The following is an 18,680-nucleotide window of genomic DNA, read 5'->3' on the forward strand; positions in this document are numbered from 1 at the left end:
GCTGAAACATTCACTCCAGTAACAAAAATAGTCAAATCCAGTTTACTCAAAATAACGTAGTCATGTACTTTTCTCAGGCCAAACATGTACATTACTCACATTCCTCGAGTTGAATAAACAATTTAGTGAGACTTGAATAAAGCATACAAGCCTAATTTAAGTAAGAATAGGTAAGCCAAGATACTGCGCAGAACCCTCAAGCTCCCAGGCCTCTGGTAGAGGACCGAGCTCAGAGGATGAGAGAGAGAGAGACCAAGAGAGAAGGGATATAGGCATATGCTGCCGCCCCTGAAAAAATCCCTGCCCCCCTCTTACCACCCCATTGATATTTTTCTAGATCCGCCCCTGGGCCCAATGTAGTTTATACCCAGACGAGTCCCCGACTGTTACGGTGGAAAAAGTAGGACGAACTGTATAAATGATGTGTAAACTCGAATCTTTGTGTAGGAGTTTGCAGATACTCAATGAAGAAAAAAAAAAGTTCTCTAAGAGCTCTTATGTCCCTCTCGTATGAAGAGACATTTGAGTTTTATATCACTATGACATTTAAATTACCGTCTGCATTGATAGCTGTTCTAAGTGTTTCTAAGAGAGACAGAAAAAAAAATAGATGAGCAGAGAATTTGTAAAAAGAAAAAGACAGTGCAGGCTGCAGGTGAGAAATTAGAAATATTAGCATATTTATTACAGCAACATGAAGACACAAGAATGCCCACACTCTTTACAACAAGCAATGCAGAGCAAATTGGCATAGGAACAAATAACCTTTATTGGTGGGCAACAAAAGAGAGAAGAGAGATGGCCAAGGGAGGAGAGAGAGAGAGAGAGAGAGATTCGACTGAAAACATCAACTGAGAATCTGATGAACATTTAATAAACGTACAAGGTGAGAAACAGAAACAAACACAGTATTTCAGATCAAGAGAACCAGCCCACGTAGCTTAAATTGGCAAGGTGTGGATTGACAGTGGTGTGGGATTTAAGAAAAGGAGGTGGGTATGGATCGGAAGTGCTGAATAAGAATACAAAAAGCACACTAATGATTTCCTTTAGTTTTTGAGGCATTAATTGAAGACACGATCCTTGTGGAGTTTTCCCATTTTAAAACAATTATGTAATGAAAACTTTTTTTTTTTAAGTCAGCCAATTATTTGAGATATGAAAAAAAAAAAACACTTCCTACTTCTTTCGTTTGCTTTCCAGATTGAAGATTCTCTAATATTATTTTAGAAAACGACTGCTGTTCTCTGCTGAAAGGAATCCAAGGGGGGTGGCTATGTGGAGGTTTCTGCGATGTTACATGAGAAGGGTGCTGATGTGAGGTCACCTTAAGTAATGCAAATAAATACAACCTGTATATACACTTTACTCTTAATATCACCTTTATATGACCATGGAAAGCATATAACTCAGTAAATAAGGCATCTAAAAGGCCAGCAGTCCCAGATAGGCCGCTAGAGTGTAATTATAGAGTTAGGAAGAGTAGAATGAACAGTTTTACTTGATAATATTGTCTAGGACTTTGACTTATGTCGTAAAAGAGATGTGAAAATTGTTTGAAAGGACAGAAAAGTAAATGGAAAATTAGTTTTTGTTTTATTGTTGGAAATTTGGATGAGCAGAAAAAATTGTCACTTCACTGCCCTTGAATCCTCCGTCACGTTACACGCTTAGTTTTTGGGATACAGCTGATGATACACCTTATAATTTCCATCATAAGGAAGACAGAATGAGCCTTTAAATTCAAACTAACAAGCCGAACTTACTTGAAATGTGATATTTATTTTATTTAAGTTAACATTAACTTGGAAAGCTGCATATGATTTTGTTATTTTGTTAATTGTTCTGCTTTCAATATAATCAATAAAGTTACAACTCATTTATTATTTCAGCGATTAATATACTTTTAATACTTGACGTAGCATACTGTGCAATTTGCAGAATTCTAATAATTAGTCAAGTTGTAGAAAAACAAACATGTTCTTCTGAGCTATTTTCTCAAAAATAAGATTGAATTTTCTACTCTATATGTTTTAAGTTTGTTCACAAGGCTTTTCTATGCTTTAAATGTAAAGTTGTACTACCCGTCGTATGCGGGGAGTTTCAGCAATAAATCTAATTAGAAGTTTTCTTTTTTCCTTTTTAATCGCCACGCACTATCAAAAGTGCTGTTTTGTGCAGTAAATTGAATGGAAAGCAGGGAATGCGTAAAGTTTAAAGTGGATATGCAAATAAAACAAGCTCGAAAGTCCATTCTACTCATCCTAACGGCGTTATAAAAACTGCAGGCGCCGTCTCCCGTCTTTCAAAGCCGACGCTTTTCTCCTTTGCTACATTCCGTGTTCAATCTGATGGTTCGCCTCATCCTTCACTTTTCACCTGTGCGAGTCGCCCCCTGAACGTAAACCTCGAAATCTCTTTTTCATATTAAAAGCACATCAAAGTCGTCGTCATTGTTGTCATTACAAACATTCTAATATTGGAAATTAACACTGTACATATTTTACACTATGGTACAATCAAATACTATACTTCATGTCACTGTTGGTCCTATGGATCACCACATGTATTAAAACCGAGTTTTGGAAAACATTAAATCCAGGCTCAGTGCTATTAACGCAACGAACATGAAAAGGGTCCCTTTGAGTCTAATCGTGTAATTAATGTCATGAGCGAAAATATCAACAGACGTATTGGCTTATTCTTGTAAACATTGTACTGTAAATTTGTAAGCGATGGGTAGTGACTGAAAATAAGGATGATATAAACAGCAAATAAGAAAATGCACATCAGACAAAAAAAATAAAGTTTTTTCTCTTTTTTATGCAAGATTTACCCTCTTCTGGTGGCACGTCTGAAATCCAACACTTCACCTCGTCAATAAAGGGACGATTCTATCAAACGATGACGTCGGAAAACAACTCTGTAATCGTGGTGAGAGTGCTGCGTGGCCGTAAGGACAGAGGAAATGAAAGTGCACAGCTAGAATTAAGGTATGTCGTCGAGATGAACTTTTTTCATATTTCTGTACATGGCACAAACCCGTAAAAATCAAGTTAGACGTCCTCAACAGTGTCACTGGCTTTGCATCGCCTTTGCGCCGCACAAAACACTACGACCGTCTAAACACACCTGAAACACTGGAAGGCTTCATCTTCAGATGAGTTATTCCTTTAAAGTATGTTGTGAAACAAATATATTTTGCGCGCCTTTCAAAAGGACTCAGACCCTTTGAATTTTTTTTCACATTTTGCCACATTGCGACCACAAACTGTAATTATCTTCATTGGAATCAGCACAAAGTGTAAAAGAAAATGAACTGCGGTTTTCAATTTTTATTTTCACAAATAGAATATGAAAAGTATTGTGGGAAATTCTGGCAGCTCAAAGTAAAATCCAGTTCATATCTGTGCAACGTATTCTCGGTGTGAATCAGGTCCGAGAACAAAAAGCCTAATGAAGACAAATACGTAAGAGATATTTAGAAATAAGTTGTTGAGAAAGCAGAATAGGACCCAAAGAGATCCACAGCTCATGGAAGAATCCATCTGCAGGACAACTACAAGTCATTCACTCCACAAATCTGGCATTTATGAAAGAGTGGAAGAAGAAAGCTGAAAGAAGTCTAATTTTCAGTCGAGTACAGGAAACGGCAGACATGGAAGAAGGTGCTCACGAAAGATGAGACCAAATTTTTGCTTTTTTGCCTACATGCAAAAGGCTTGGTGCGGTGGATCAATCTCAACGCCGCTAATCAACCTGAACACCGCATTTTCCACTTTTTGTCCAATTTATTTTGAGACCAAATAGGGAACGCCTTCATGTCTACAAGTGTAAGACTGAACGGGACCAACTGAATATGAGTCACAGCTACCATTTTAGCAAGAGTTGATTCCACCGAGTACACACTCAGTGGGGCTGAACACAAATCCAAACAAAACTTTTCATTTTTTGTTTTGAAAAAAATGTAAAAACTTTGTATTCTTTTCCTTACACTTCACTGTTATGCATAAGTTTGCAAAAACTCCCAATGCAAGACACTACACTGTGCTTAATGTGAAAAAATCTGAGGCACGAATCCTTTTCGCGAGGCTCTGTAAACTATGTTTATTTTGTCAAAGATACTGGAAGAGTAACATTTCGTCACGTTCTGTTATTTCTTTGCAATCTGTAACACCGTACAGCACGTGCACGCAAACAGCCGTACGTATATCGGATCTGCTTTCTATGGAAGTTTGTCTGAGAGCGGTCTCTAAGGAAGCCCTTTTCCCAGCCAAATAAACTTATTAAAAACATACTTCCATCCTACACAAGCTAGCGAAATCTACATCCCCCTTATATGTCTACAGGTCCATTTATTTTATCTCCTCACTCCCTTCACATTCATGTCATCCATAATCTCTTAGCTTTCTTTGAGCAGACACCAGTGGAAGAGTTCATACATTTACAACAACTGCTGTTAGCGCTGTGCAACCACAGATACAAACGTTAGGTCCATCTCTAAGCTTGTGGCATACGCCGCCCATATAAACATATATCTACACATGTACACGTCTTATGATCCTTTTTGAAAACCTTCGTTATGAAAACGTAAAACAAACAAAATGACGGTAAAACCAACTGTACACCTGACAAACAGTGACAAGCATTATATTCAGTTTTTTTAGTCATTATGTTAATTTTTTTTTTTTGCTTTTTCTTCATTTATGTTTACATGATGTGAAATGGTCTCTGCGTGCGTCTTTGTTCGTCTCTGTGCTGCCCTGACATGGTGAGCGGTGTTGGCCAAAGGGCACGTCCAGGACGGGAATTATGGGAGGGTGAAGGAGTCAAGCGTCAATGTCGTCTCCATCTTAATGTGCCACAAAAAAAACAAAAAAAAATAATTGGAGACCCAAGCACAAAGTATCCATTACAGCTCCATTTGAATAGCGTGGGGGAGACTCTCCACAGGAGCGTCCAGTTCAACTCTGTCTCTCTGTGGAAACTGTTATACTTGGACGTGTGTACCCTGGGCTTGCAGGCTCTGCACGCTGGACAAAATCTTCTTCTGGTGGCCGGCCAGCGTCACTCCCATCTTAGCCAGTTCACTAGATGAAAGATTTAGGAAGACAAGCAAAGATATTATAATGCTGTAAATTGTAAACACACTGTTATGAACGCTGCATTGTACATCCTCCCCAAAAACACTGGAAACATTGAGACCCAGAATTTTAGCAGGATAAGGCCCCTTGTGTCTGTACCTGACGCTGATATAGAGGATGGAGTCCAAGCTGACATATCCGGCGCTGGAAAAGTTCTCCTTGTATTGGCCCATCTTGATGGTGTCCAACCAATCATCCACAGTGCTCACGCTGAACTCTGGGGTGGGCGGGTCCTCCCTGCTGAAATGGAAAGCACATTTCAATCCAGTGGTAGTTGATGCAGCTCACAATTCATGCCAAAAAAAAAATAAAAATATGCAAGTCAAGTTAATAAAACACCCACATTTCAATTTCTCAGAAAAATTATAATCATAATAAATAAAAGCAAACTTTTAGGATAGAAATGGGATGTTATGACCTGTACATTCATGTCACTTCACTTCTGACTTGAAAGCTGTGCAGCAGAGTCACTGACGCTCTCCACAACAAGGACGCTTATTGCTAAAGAAGCGCAATATCCAAGTTTACCATTAGAAAGTTTAGTGGAAGGAAAATGTTTTGTAGAAAACGATGAAACGTGTAGTAGTACAGAGTAAAAGTTGCTCTTTGTCCATTGAGAAGATTTAAGAAGAGCAAAAAAAAGGCTTGCAGTATGACGTGTCATGTTGCCTTGGTTTGAGGCGTTTGTGTCTGCAGCCGTGTCATTTTTTTATGATTTGTGTGTTTTTATTCCAAAACCAGATTTAAGAAATGAAGATGTATCTGCATTTAAACATAAAGACATACATTGTTTTGATTCTAATGTATTCGTGCTCCCTGTGAAAAACAAAACAAACAAAAAAAAAAATACAAATACATTTTCGTTAATGGATGAATATGATTGTAGTCTTTTGCCCCTTGGAAAGCCTTCTGAGTTTTCCATTTATTATGAAATGCTATAAACTATCTTAGCATTCATTCATTTCCATAAATCCTTACAAAAACATGTATGGAGTGCAAGAATGAGCACATTAACAGAGATTTACACTCATGGTCAAAACAGAAATGGGTTTTAGGTATTTTGGAGGCATCCTGGATTTTTTGGGGGAAAACCTTTTTGTCTGGCTTTGTTTAACATTTAATGACATGCAGAAATCTGGGCTTTTAAGCTTGAGGTTCGATTTATATGATTTTAAAACGCGGCAAAGACCGGATCATAAACAGTAAAAGTTTTTAAATTAGAGTTAGTATTTTTATTTTTTTCATCACATCTGCCCTGAATTACTTCCATCGATGATAATGTAAGACGCGTTTTTGGTCCTGTGGTTTATTCAGCCTCTTCTAGACTCTCTGGGGGTTTAACTGAAGTAATTTTGAGCTTCTGCCGTCTGTTGGTTTGTATTGAGCCTTGTTTTTTTCTTTCCCCCCACTTTCTGTTTAGAGCGTTTGTCTCTGAAAAAAAAAAAAAATTCATTGTATGCTGCACTGATTCTGAACATCAACTAAGCGCCTGAGGTGTAAAATGTAAATGTAAAAATAATGATATTCTCCGGGTGCGGGCAATTCAGCTGGGGATTCGGAAACTCTAAATTGAACAAGGAGAGGGAAGATACACCAGCTCCCCCAAACTTATATTCTTTCATTTTCTACTTTCAGAACTAGTTATTATGTCGGAAAACAGCTTTAAAGAATAGAATATATTTGAAAAATAACATTCCCGGCTTACGGATTTCAAAAGCAGTCTCATATTTTTTTTTTCCCACACGTTAAACCTTCAGACCGTCCCTATACTCTCATCCTACAGTACGTTGGTGAAATCCTTTGTTTCCACTGACCACACTGAGCTGTTGGCCAGCTCTCTGAGGCTGGCCGGGTTTCTGATGAGCTTGTCCAGGATTGTGACAATCTGTCCAAACTTTGGCCGGTCACTGCGCCCCTTCTCCCAGCAGTCCAACATGAGCTGGTGCAACACCACCGGGCAGTCCATAGGAGCAGGAAGACGATAACCCTCATCTATTGCTTTGATCACCTTCGCAGGGAGAGAAATGCAAAAAATCTATCGATCTGGTATTGCTTGAGATTAGTAATAGTTTTTTATTGTTTAGGAATGTCTGAAAAAGTGCAAAAAATGTCTGCAGGTTCGGGACTCACATCCTGGTTGGACATCTCCCAGTACGGTCTCTCTCCGTACGAAATCACCTCCCACATTACAATGCCGTAGCTCCACACGTCGCTGGCTGAGGTGAACTTCCTGTAGGCAATGGCCTCCGGTGCCGTCCATCTGATGGGGATTTTTCCTCCCTGCAAACACACCGCATAGACTTTTGCTGAAATTGTTTGACGAAAGAGAGTCTAAATGCTTTTTTTCCGTTTTGTTCTGATTAGTCGAAATTCGACATGAAGCTGTAAACATGTCAGCATTAAATGGATGACATGTTGTTGCCCTCTGAGAGTGGAGGTACTGTCAGTACACAGATTCGTGAAACAGTTCAGTCCTGTGCTGTAGTGAAGTGCAATTGAGTCTTAAGAAGCAATATCCACTAATAAGCTGTCTACAGCTAAAATGATAACATTTTGAAATTCTGACTAGTTTGCACATTACCTAAAAAGATCCTGGGAAATTTAGTTTGTAAGAATGTATTCTTTTTTGTATTCACAAGTACAACACATTACACAAAGTATTTATACCCCACCCCCCCTTTTTTAAACCACAGATTTTAATATATTTTGAGATTTTAAGGTAATGCAGAAGGAGAAAAAAGAAAACTGCGCACAAATTTATACAACAGCCACACAACAGTTTCCTCCACTATTGGTAGTCTTCTGGCTGTTCTGAGTGTGGAAAAATGCTAACCCTCAATTCTTATAGTCTGTTCTCATTTAATGAGAGAGGTGGCAGGATAAAGAGTGTGTGTATCGGGTTTTTTGGGATGAATTCCCTGAGCTCCCCCTGCCTTTGTTGTTGACACGCAGATCAAAAGGATTCCATACAGCCCCCTGTATGTATAGGCACCCCCACCCTCCCCGGTTCACTGACGCACGCAAGCGTCGCACCTCTATAGGCTCGTCTCGGCTTTTTAACATGCGGAAGATGCCTCTGCACCACCTAGCATTCCCCACCTCTGCTCGGTGAAAGTCAAATGAAAGACAAAGCTGCCAAGTTGCGCAGCACTGTACTTTAGTTTCCCCCACTCCCTTCCTTGTCCACCCCTACCCAACATCATCTTTTTTTTTTTCTTCTCTTAACTGCTCTCATTGGATCACTATTCTTCCCCTCCCGCATCCTCTCTCTCTCTCTCCCCTTTTTTCCTCCCCGGGTCTCTGGCTCCTCCGTCTGTCTCTTCCCCATCTCCGCCTTTGCTCCCCTCCTCCATCAGTGCCTGCAGCTCACTATCTAGGTCTATTGACATCAGTGGGAGTTTGTGTGTGATTGCTATAGAGCTGTCAGCGGCTGATCCGCTCCTCCTAGGGCAATGCTAATGCCACATTAAGAATAACTTCCCTAACTTTTCTTATGAATATGAATAATGCCGTCTCCTTGTGGACATTTTTGATGAGTTACTCCACAGTGGTTTAAGCTCATTGATGTTTGAGTTTCTATAGTTTTACTAAAGGGCTGGGAGAAGATGCCGCAGTCACCAAAGACTGATTTGACTGCATAAATACAAAAGTGTTAGGTTTTTTTTTTTTTTTTTTGCCTTTGTCTTCACTGTGTATATGAATTAGTTTTGTGAACAGTATATCTTCAATATCAATGTTATTATTTAAGTTAATACTCTGTAGAACCGCTACAACAGTGACAACATAAATTTAGTCACAAGGTTTTGTTGGACATCTTTTAGCAACAACTATATTGTGAAAGTGGCTCAACGAAAGCCAATCACGTTCTGTGTCTGATTGGCTGTAATTTAGACAGCGTGTTTCGGTCAGCGGCTAACGGCGAGCGGGTCTTACCCTCGTAGTGTAGGCGGCCTCGGGGTCGTCCTCCAGAACTCGGCTCAGGCCGAAGTCGGACACCTTGCACACCAGGTTGCTGTTGACCAGGATGTTTCGAGCCGCCAGGTCTCTGTGAACGTAGCTCATGTCTGACAGGTACTTCATACCCGAGGCGATGCCGCGCAGCATACCAACCAGCTGGATCACTGTGAACTGCCCGTCGTGTTTCTGAAGCAAAGCAGAAACAAACATGAAACGACGTGCGGAAGTCAAGTGTTTTCTGCTGACACCGACCGGTAACGTGGCGGCGCACCGACAACGGCTCCCGCTGTAACTGGAAGGTTTATGCCAGGATTCGAGTTGCACTGGCAGCATTCCAGAGTCCCCAGAGGTTCCAGAGCATGACGTTGTATCGCTTTCAGCTCCTGCTAACCCTGCGCTCTGACCTCAAACTGAGGGGCTAGTGGGGGCGGGAAAAAAAAAAGAGATGAATTTCTGCTTCCAAGGATCAAAGGGTGGGGGCGAGGGGGGATCATGAGAACCAAAAAGTCTCACTTACAGAGGATTGAACCTGACAAAACTTTCCTCTTTAGCACTAAGCTTGTGTCGGCCCAGCTCTGCTTGGATTTCAGGTTTTGAGCTGTGGTTGGCAAAGACTTTGCAGCCTGTTGATCGATGATGGTCCAGCTCACCTTCCTCTGCCAATTATTCCTGCCCTGGGCCAACGATCTCTGTTAAAGAGCCATTCATGTTATCAGTCATCCTCTCTCCCTCATATCATTTCTCCTTCTTCTGTCCCTTTGTAATCTCCATCCATCTCCTTCTCGTCCCGCTTCTCTGTCGCAGAGAGGGGGAAGAACTCGGCTGCACTTTGATTCAGCCTAAGTCTATCTGTCTCCGTTCATCTTTCTGTGTCCATGCACCCCTCCCCTCCCCGCCTGTCTTCTGTCTTTTTCTTTCTCCCGTCCCTCGGCAGCTGCGGAGTAAGTTAATTAGCCGGTGGTTTTGTGAGATGCTGATTGATTGGACTGTCTAACAAACCTACAGACTTCCTCTATCAATCTGCCCACAGCACTGTACTGCCAGAAAGTAGGAGGCATGGCAGGAAAGGAAGGAGAAAGATAGGTTGGATGGCAAAAGCATCTTTAAAAAAAAAATAAAAAAATAAATTAATAAAATGCATATCTAAAAATAAAAACACTTCATGTGATGATAGATTGTGTTGGACCAAGAAGAGGGAAGCTGGTTTTGTTACTTCAGAGGGATTTCTGCTTAATAAATGCTCATAATTAAAGACAACTGTAAAGATACCACAGCTGAGCTGTTAAAACCATAAAAAGCCAGGCTCTGCAGACACTTTATGACCTTCCTTTCAACACGTAGCATTGTACAAAAAAAAAACAAACATGTATGGGGCATCTTTTTATTGCATGTGAGCGAGTAGGGACGGTTGGGAACAATATTCTTGAGTCGTTTTGCATCTTGTCACTTCACTGTGCTTCAGTGCTGCAGATGGGATCTGCACCCACTTAGAAACGGGCCCATCATCACAGCCTTAATGGCTCAGCAGCAGTGCAGTGATTTTACTGGCTGACAAACAAGGCTGAATATGAATCAGGGGAATGTCGAACATGAGGCGCACCAGGAACCGTGTGCCATCTATCTGGGCCGATGCAAAGATGAGTTTCAAGGTTCCCCAGTTAAATCAGTGCAGCATCTTTGATGATCACAGCTGAAAACATATTTTGAATTTTCAAACACTGCAGAGAGTTGGACAAATTTATTGGCACCCCTAAAAACAATGCATAAAAAGCCTGAAAGTAAATTGATTTTTTCTTTTTTTTTTAATTACAGCTGCATCTTCTCATGCTCATAAGAGTACAACCTTTAATTTGAGTACATTTATTCAGTGAGTGGGAAGAAATAAAAGTTATTAAATCACCTGGAGCATAATAATTGGCATCCCTGCATTAAAAGTTACCAATTCTTGTTTTTTATTTATCCTTTGTTTTTTAAGTTAATAGTTTCTAAATACTTATAATTAGTCGTAAACATCTTATTTCACTTGAGTAGGAAGCAGTTGTGACATATTCAATATCTCAAAAGATCCTGGTCTATTCCTACATTCTCTATGTTGAAATTCAGAAAGCAAAAGTGTCCTGGAAGTTTGTGTAGTCTCTTTCTGATATTACAATCATGTATATTCTCAGAGTCTTCAGAAAGTTTTGTCTAACATTTTATGGTCTTTGGAGACTTCTTTTAGCATAATAAGGTCTGCTTTCAGGTTAAACTCTGATTTAAGCATGTTGGTAGCTGTTTTTAACGTCCCTCCATTGTAAAGCACTTTTTATAAAGTGGAATGGCTGATTTTTAAACATTTTGAGGTCTTTTGCAACAATCTTCTTTCTGAAGGATAGGAACTCAACGTGGTGTCTACTCTTACACATTCAGGAGCACACATAATTAAATATCTGAGGTTTAAACAGAGGAAACCTTGTTCAAAATACAGAGTAACACTGTTTCATTCATATGCCCCCACATGTGAAACAATTGCATGTATATTTTAAGTAGGAACAAAAGTGGTGGTGCCTGAATTTTTTCTTTTTTTTTCTTTTTTCATTTTAACACTTCAAGTCACATTCAATAATAACCTGAAAAACTATCTCGGGGTAAAGAGTCGTGTTGCTGCCATAAGAGAAAATGAAAGTGCGGTACTCTGTCCTGCTGAGACCAGACTCACCTTCAGAAAAGTGTCCAGAGACCCATTTTCCATGAACTCTGTTATGATCATCACGGGCTTACCTAAAAGAGGCACAATATAGGGCGGTCGTTAATAAGCCACAGTTACAAGGGAGAAACGCACAAACTATAAAAAGACGGAAAAGAATCAGAGTCCACAGCTGTGACCGTCCTCCCTCTTTTAGTCTCCGTGCCTCTCTCAGGGGGATAACGTGGTATGTCGTCATCAGTCACACTGACAGCTTCTAATCAGCCCTCTCCATAAACGCCAGGAGATAATTAGAATAGACCAATCCACCACAATATATATGTGCATGCATGAGTGTGTGTGTGTGCATGGGAGCCTCCTGAGATCTCATGAATACTAATCAGCCTCGAGGGAAGTGGGGGGGAGGAATGGGGGGCTTGCGGTTTGATCGCTGTGCACCTGCACGAGTGTGTGTTTGTGTGCAACTTTGCGGGTGATGAAGGGGAGCCTGAGTGACAGACCCCGCACCCTATGATCCTCTGCTTGGCATCTGGTGAGGCTTACAAATGATTAACAAAGTACCTGCAATCACACGTATGCACACGCACACACACACCAAAACAGCAGTTGTCCCTGGTTTACAGCTACCACCCTCCCCGCCACACCTCCACCCAGACCCCCCTCCTGCAGTCAGGCATTGCCAATCACCAAACAAACACTCGGCGTGCAGCTACAAATGACGGAGCATGGCTTGTAAACACACAGGCTATGTCACCGATAATGAATAGTTTGCATTTCCCAAATCAGACCTCTATGATGTGAGGGAGAAAAAAAAATCCTGGGGGAGACAACCTAACATAAGGAGGAAGAAAGAAACGAGATGTCTAGACAGGGAGTGCTGTTGTAAATGGGTCTAAACTAAGACAAAGGATGAGCAGAGCTAAAAATAATTTGACAATAAATGGCCCTAAAAAGATTTTTTTTTTTTTTTTTGTGATGGAACCTCCAAATGCCATTTTTTAACATTTGTGGCCAACTTTTGAGCTCTGGTTTCTGTACAGCTCTAACATGCTGATACCTTTTTCAGTTAATTTCTTTAGATACTCTGTGAAACAGCAACATTATTTTTTTTCCAGCATTCTTGCTGTGAGTGGTCTCTATAATTATTTAGATTAGAAGTAGAGGGAGTATCACACCATGTGTCTGGGAGAGCAGGTTTAGAATAGTGGGCTGGTACTCATTTAAAAGATGAGATTGTTACAGTTAAAATACTTCTGTGGTTTATAAATCACTGAATGACTGAGCACCGAAACACATTACAGACCTGTTATCGTCGTGTTAGCCTTCCACACCTCTCTGCTCCTCTAGGTATAGTCTACCCAGCATTCCCAAGATCAGAACCAAATACGGACAAGCAGCATCCAGTTTCCTGGAAAAACTTCCAGAAAACTGCAAAACAGCTGAAACATAGAGTTCCTTTATATTGAGGCTAAAAATCTACGTGTTTAGGAGTGCCTTTGAATAAAGGATCTGAAACATTGATTAATACAGTTTATGTATATTTGATGATGTTTATTCCTGATGATTGTAATGTTTGTTGTTCGTTTCACAATTGTGCCATGTTTGTTTTATATGTAATTTAAAGCACTTTGAACTTCCTTCCTTCCTGCTGAAATGTGCCATATAAATAAACATAACTTGACTTGACTCTCCAAAAAGGAACGCTCTGATTTTCAATGTGAGTTACTGGGAGGTTTAACCACTTTGGTGACTTCGGGTCTAAAATAAATTTGCTCCATTTCAAAATCTACAACTCTTGAACTTGTAAGTAGTTCTAATTTAATGAAAAAAATAAATAAATAAAAATACTTGTGGAAGACAAGTGTGGAAAATCAAACATTTTCCATACTTGCTTTTTTTTCATTGTAATCCTGACATGGGGATTACAGGTCATTTCTTTTCTGCACTACTAAGTATGAACATCAGCCCCTTTGAGTGAATTCAGACCGTTTTCCCAACTTGGATATTACAAAATTCCAGTAGGCTTCTAATGTCCACACAGTAAATGATAAATTGAGTGAATTTATATGGTGGTTTTTCTTCTCAAAATGACTATTTAATTAAAGTGACTAATTAATCAAAGGTGTATTAAAAACAGTCACACTTCTAAAAGTTTCCAGACACAGGATGGAATCTGACATAAGCTTTACTGTATCTACGAATCACACGTGCATTTACGCTGCATGTCTTTGTTTGAATCAAAAGTGAAAGAAAGTTATGACGACTACATAAGTGAAAATGTAATAGAACACTAAAACACATAAAAAGAATGAGAAATTAAATATGTGGAAAGAAGGTGGCAGTAAAAACATATGAAGGAACAGATAGAAAAAAAAGAGAACAATGAAAAACAAAACAAAAAACAAAACAAGAAGTGGCAAGAAGGGAGAGAGGAGAGCAGACGGACTTGAGGGAGGAGGCCGGTCACACGCCTGTCACAGACGGGCAGCAACAACACCACCAAGGCCTACAGTAAGATTGTAGGTAAAGACAGCAATACATCACTTTAAATGAATTCACTATCTTACTGCAGAAAACAGACACACACACACACACACACACACACACACACACACACACGCGCGCACACACACACACACACACACACACACACACACACACAAACAGAGTCGCATGGTCTCTAGTGGTGGTGTCTTCTTTGACAGTAACATTAGTCTCAGGGATAAAAGTGAAAGAGAATTGGATTTTCTTCTGCTGGGGGTGAGGACTGCTGGTCACATTTATCTCCACACAGAGCCTCTGTGCGTGTGTGTGTGTGTGTGTGTGTATACAGGAAAGAGAGAGCTGGTTTCAGGCCATGGCATGAGGGGACGGATGGTGCTATAATGCCAGGCTGATTTGAGCTCTGTTTAGAGAGGGAGAACATTTGTGTGCTCAGTATGCAAATGCAGCAGTAGCTGGGTCTAGTGCTGACTGAGAGGACAGCCGACTTCTTGCTGCTTTCCTGTTGGTATGTGTAGGTTTATATTGGTTCTTGTTGGCGTTCGGTAAACGTGGATACATGTGTTTTGTATTGCATGCACATGCTACACCGTACAAAGTTAACACCCATGAAATGGGAAAAGAGACGATAAAAAAATACCTTAAAAACCAATTATGTGTGTGAGTGTGTGTTGGGGACCACACATGCAGGTGACGTTGGATATTGCCTTTGGGTTCGAGGTGTTGGATATGGTCAAGAGAGACGGACAATGAAACGCATTCATCCTGCTGTCCGGGCTTAGACAGCTACATGATTTGTGTGTGTTCTCACACACATGCTGTCTGTAGCGATAATCTGGCACAACAGCCTTAAAAGATAGAAGGAGCTGCAGCTATCGGAGGGCTTACATTAGCTTGTTTTGTCTTTTCTGTGTGGTGACTGCACAATCACACCAATGCAGACATTTTGAGAACTTAGTCAATCCCTTTTACATCTGGTATACCTTCAAAGACAAGGCTTTATTTCCAAAAGTCACAAACACAAACAGGACTTTATCCACTTTAGGATGTCAGGGAGCTACAACATAATTTACTGATCACACCGATTTTCATTGTATAACTATTACCTTTCATCCGCTTTGGAAATAATGCATTCCTAAAACGATTCTCTCTGCTTCTAATCTAAATATCTCAAAACTTTTCATAGCAGTAAATCAAGCAGTATTTTGAATGTTGTTTTCCTGTAGAGTAAATGTGATTTTTTTTTTTATTCAAAGGTAGGTCAATGCTCTACAAAAAACTGAGACTTGGAATGGGCCACAAATTTCTGCTTAGTGGATTTCTAGTTGGGGTGTACAGTGGCACAGTTGGTAGAGCTGTTGCCTTGCAGCAAGAAGGTTCTGGGTTTGAGTCCCGGTCCCGGTCTCTCTGCATGGAGTTTGCATGTTCTCCCTGTGCATGCGTGGGTTCTCTCCGGGTACTCTGGTTTCCTCCCACAGTCCAAAAACATGACTGTCAGGTTAATTGGTCTCTTCAAATTGTCCCCAATAGGGACAACAGTGTACAGAGGATGGATGGATGGATGTCTAGTTTTGATGTTTTACCCGTTAGCTTGATATGCAGTGGACATGAAAGAAGCTTTCAGTGTGCCGCAGTCCTTTATCATGAGGGTCGAGAAAAAGGCCGCCGTCCTTTGATAATGGTCTAATCATTTAGGAGTGGCACCTATGTGTGAATGCGTTTATCAGCCTGCAGACTAAGCACGCAGTCCAGTAAATTACATTATGAGAGGAGGTTTTGCTTCGCGTTGGTGTGAGTGTAAACGAAAGCGATAGAGTCTGTATACATCCGGACAATTACATTACGAGTAGATATCTGTGCGCGAGCCACTAGGCCACATTACGGCTTTATTGAATGAGGCGGCCCAAGGTACAAATGAGAAAATGAAATAACTTCTGCATTGATTAATGTTAAGGGCCTGGACTAAATGATACAAAGCTTTTAACACAGGGCAGATCTCTGTTTTGGGAAGTGCCATGTAAGGCTGTGGGGGCTGTGGAGAACACGGACCGACAGAAACTCAATAACCTTATCTCCTCTCCCCTCTTCACCTCTCCTCCTTCGTCTCTCCTCTCATTTCCTCACGTTTGTCTCCTCAGCATCTCCCCTCTTTCTGTGCCACCATCATTTAAGCTCAAGCCTCATCTTCTCTCAACTCCTCGTTCTCTTATCTCATCCATCCATGCCCCCCCGTTCTTCCCGCCGTCCCGCACCCGTCGTCACATTTCCTCCGTCCCGTTTCCTGCCTGTGCTTTGTAATCTTCAAATCTCCATGTGTATTCAAAGCATGAATACTTTAAAACACTGACAGGAAACACTGAGACGCTTATTGTTCGGCGGACAAAGACGCGCAGTTAAATCCAATCACTAGTTTCTTCAAACAGAAGACGCCTGGAAAACACGACTTTGCCAGTTTTAATAGCACCTTTGTAGACCAGCCTTTAATGACTGCGTGCATGCGTGTGTGTGTGCGTGTGTGTGTGTCAGATGAGATTGAGTCCTGTAATTGAGGGTTTTCCAAATGAGCCGATTGTTGCAGTGATTGTACGACACATAAAGGACAGATGGATGAAATGAGGGACTGGGGAGATAAAGGGAAGATAAGAAGAGTGAGGAGAGAGGGGGGACAGGGATGAGCGGATGAGGGCAGATTGCTGCACTTTCGTTATGTGTAAAAAGCCCGATAAAGAAAAGAGGGACTTTTTCTGCATGCAGTGGTCTAATTAGCATAAGAATGGCAACAATCAGGTGACAGACAGCGGAGTAGGTTATTAGAGCTGCACATGGCAGCGGCTGGGGGCTTATGAGGTTTTAAGCAGAAAACATTCACCCACCCACATGCACGCAGACAAGCAGAGCAGCTGGAAGTGGAAAATTCAGTTAAGAAAGAGACTCATGCATATACACAATCCCAGCACAATTACCAAAACTATTGCTCCAATAACTACTACAACTTGGTTATTTCAATCCTTTTACCACAGGCAAAAAAGATTGAAAGGGCTGCATGTAATTTTAAAGCTGCTATTAATACAATAAAATCTAAATGAAAAAGAAAAAAAAATAATAATAATTCTGAACTACCGTTAACAAAACTTCTTATTTAGTATGCTGATTGGGTAAGTGGCCCTACATCCAGCTCAAGAGGCTTTATGAGAACAATACTTTCGGAAAAAACTATGGAAGGTTTTTATATTTTCATAAACATGATAAAGGCTACACAGGATGCAAACTGCATTTAATCAAAATGGAACATTTCTGTCCAGGTTGGATTAGTCCACATATGCCCTGAATTATACCCCTGGCATTTTTAGATTTAAGGTAAACATTTACATTTACCAAGATGTTTCTTCTGACTGGAAGCTTAATTACAAAAGGGAGTCATTGTAGTGAGCTGGTGAGTAAGAAAGCTTTACAAACTAAAAAACCCTTTTAGCTCACCAAAGATAAGTTGTCAAAATTAAAGCGGCAACATGTAAAAAGCTAGTCAGCAATTGTAAGAAAGATCTGAGTGTTCTCATGCTAATAGAGTATTTTCCACTAATTACTAAAAAAGATAAAATTTTTGACATGTAATTTTTATTAAACTGCAAATATTTATAAGTATGTTCCACACTTTAATTAGCCTTACGAGGAGCGATGCTTCATAATAATCATATCAGACTAAGTCCTACTTAAAGTTTTATTGTATTAACAACAAAGCTTTTCATTTTTTTTTTGTTCGCTCAACTTCAATCTCTGCTAGTGAGATCAAAAGTCTACTAACTCCTCCTGCTTGATATCATACCAAGGCTACTTCAGCGGTTTTTTGTTTTTTTTCCCCCCAGATTTTGCTGAACTAGCTTCAACGTAGCTCCTACTCCCACCACAGCAGAAAAGCAATTACTCCCAGTCCAACTTAAACCAATACTACTAGGGAGTCTACTTCTACTCACACCTACACAAACCAATCCAGCACACCTGAGTCCAGAGCAATCAGGTCGCCCTGTCTGATTAGAGTGAGGGCAGTGTGAGAGGACCAGCTGGGGCCAGGGGAAAAGGGGCCTGAAGGAATTATTGACCCATCTCAACTCTCACCCCCTTTTGCTCGCACGTGCACACCCTGAGCCGTGACCTGTGAAATTACTGCTCTGCTAGTGAGATTTGTTTCTGCAGGGCTTTATCAGCTCGTCAATGTGCCGTGAAGGCAGGTGAGAAGGGACACAAAGAGACGCGTGTGGAGAGGAGACAAGCACTCGTTACCCTATGGAGAAACAACGGCGACGCACAAACAGAAAAATAATCGCACTCAAAGAACACTACAGAGAACTTTATTATGCTGAAATAAATTGCTTGTCAAATCATTTTTCAGTTAT

The 18,680-nt window shown here is 40.6% G+C and overlaps 1 protein-coding gene across 1 annotated transcript in view; it reads right to left on the bottom strand.

Annotated features, from left to right (window-relative positions):
• Nucleotides 1-656: 656 nt before the first annotated feature.
• The window catches only part of epha4b (eph receptor A4b), a 99,329-nt gene continuing 81,305 nt past the window's right edge, over nucleotides 657-18,680 (bottom strand). Inside the window, exons 14-19 of the mRNA XM_081598710.1 lie at nucleotides 11,800-11,861; nucleotides 9,078-9,287; nucleotides 7,275-7,424; nucleotides 6,959-7,152; nucleotides 5,244-5,384; nucleotides 657-5,090 (exon numbers count right to left, since the gene is read on the bottom strand). Coding sequence (XP_081454836.1) covers nucleotides 4,991-5,090; nucleotides 5,244-5,384; nucleotides 6,959-7,152; nucleotides 7,275-7,424; nucleotides 9,078-9,287; nucleotides 11,800-11,861 — 857 coding nt within the window. The 3' untranslated portion in view covers nucleotides 657-4,990. The remainder of the gene's footprint in view (nucleotides 5,091-5,243; nucleotides 5,385-6,958; nucleotides 7,153-7,274; nucleotides 7,425-9,077; nucleotides 9,288-11,799; nucleotides 11,862-18,680) is intronic.

Source organism: Poecilia reticulata, chromosome 17 (genome assembly GCF_904066995.2).
Source record: "Poecilia reticulata chromosome 17, P_reticulata-male-v2, whole genome shotgun sequence".
Classification (NCBI taxonomy): domain Eukaryota; kingdom Metazoa; phylum Chordata; class Actinopteri; order Cyprinodontiformes; family Poeciliidae; genus Poecilia; species Poecilia reticulata.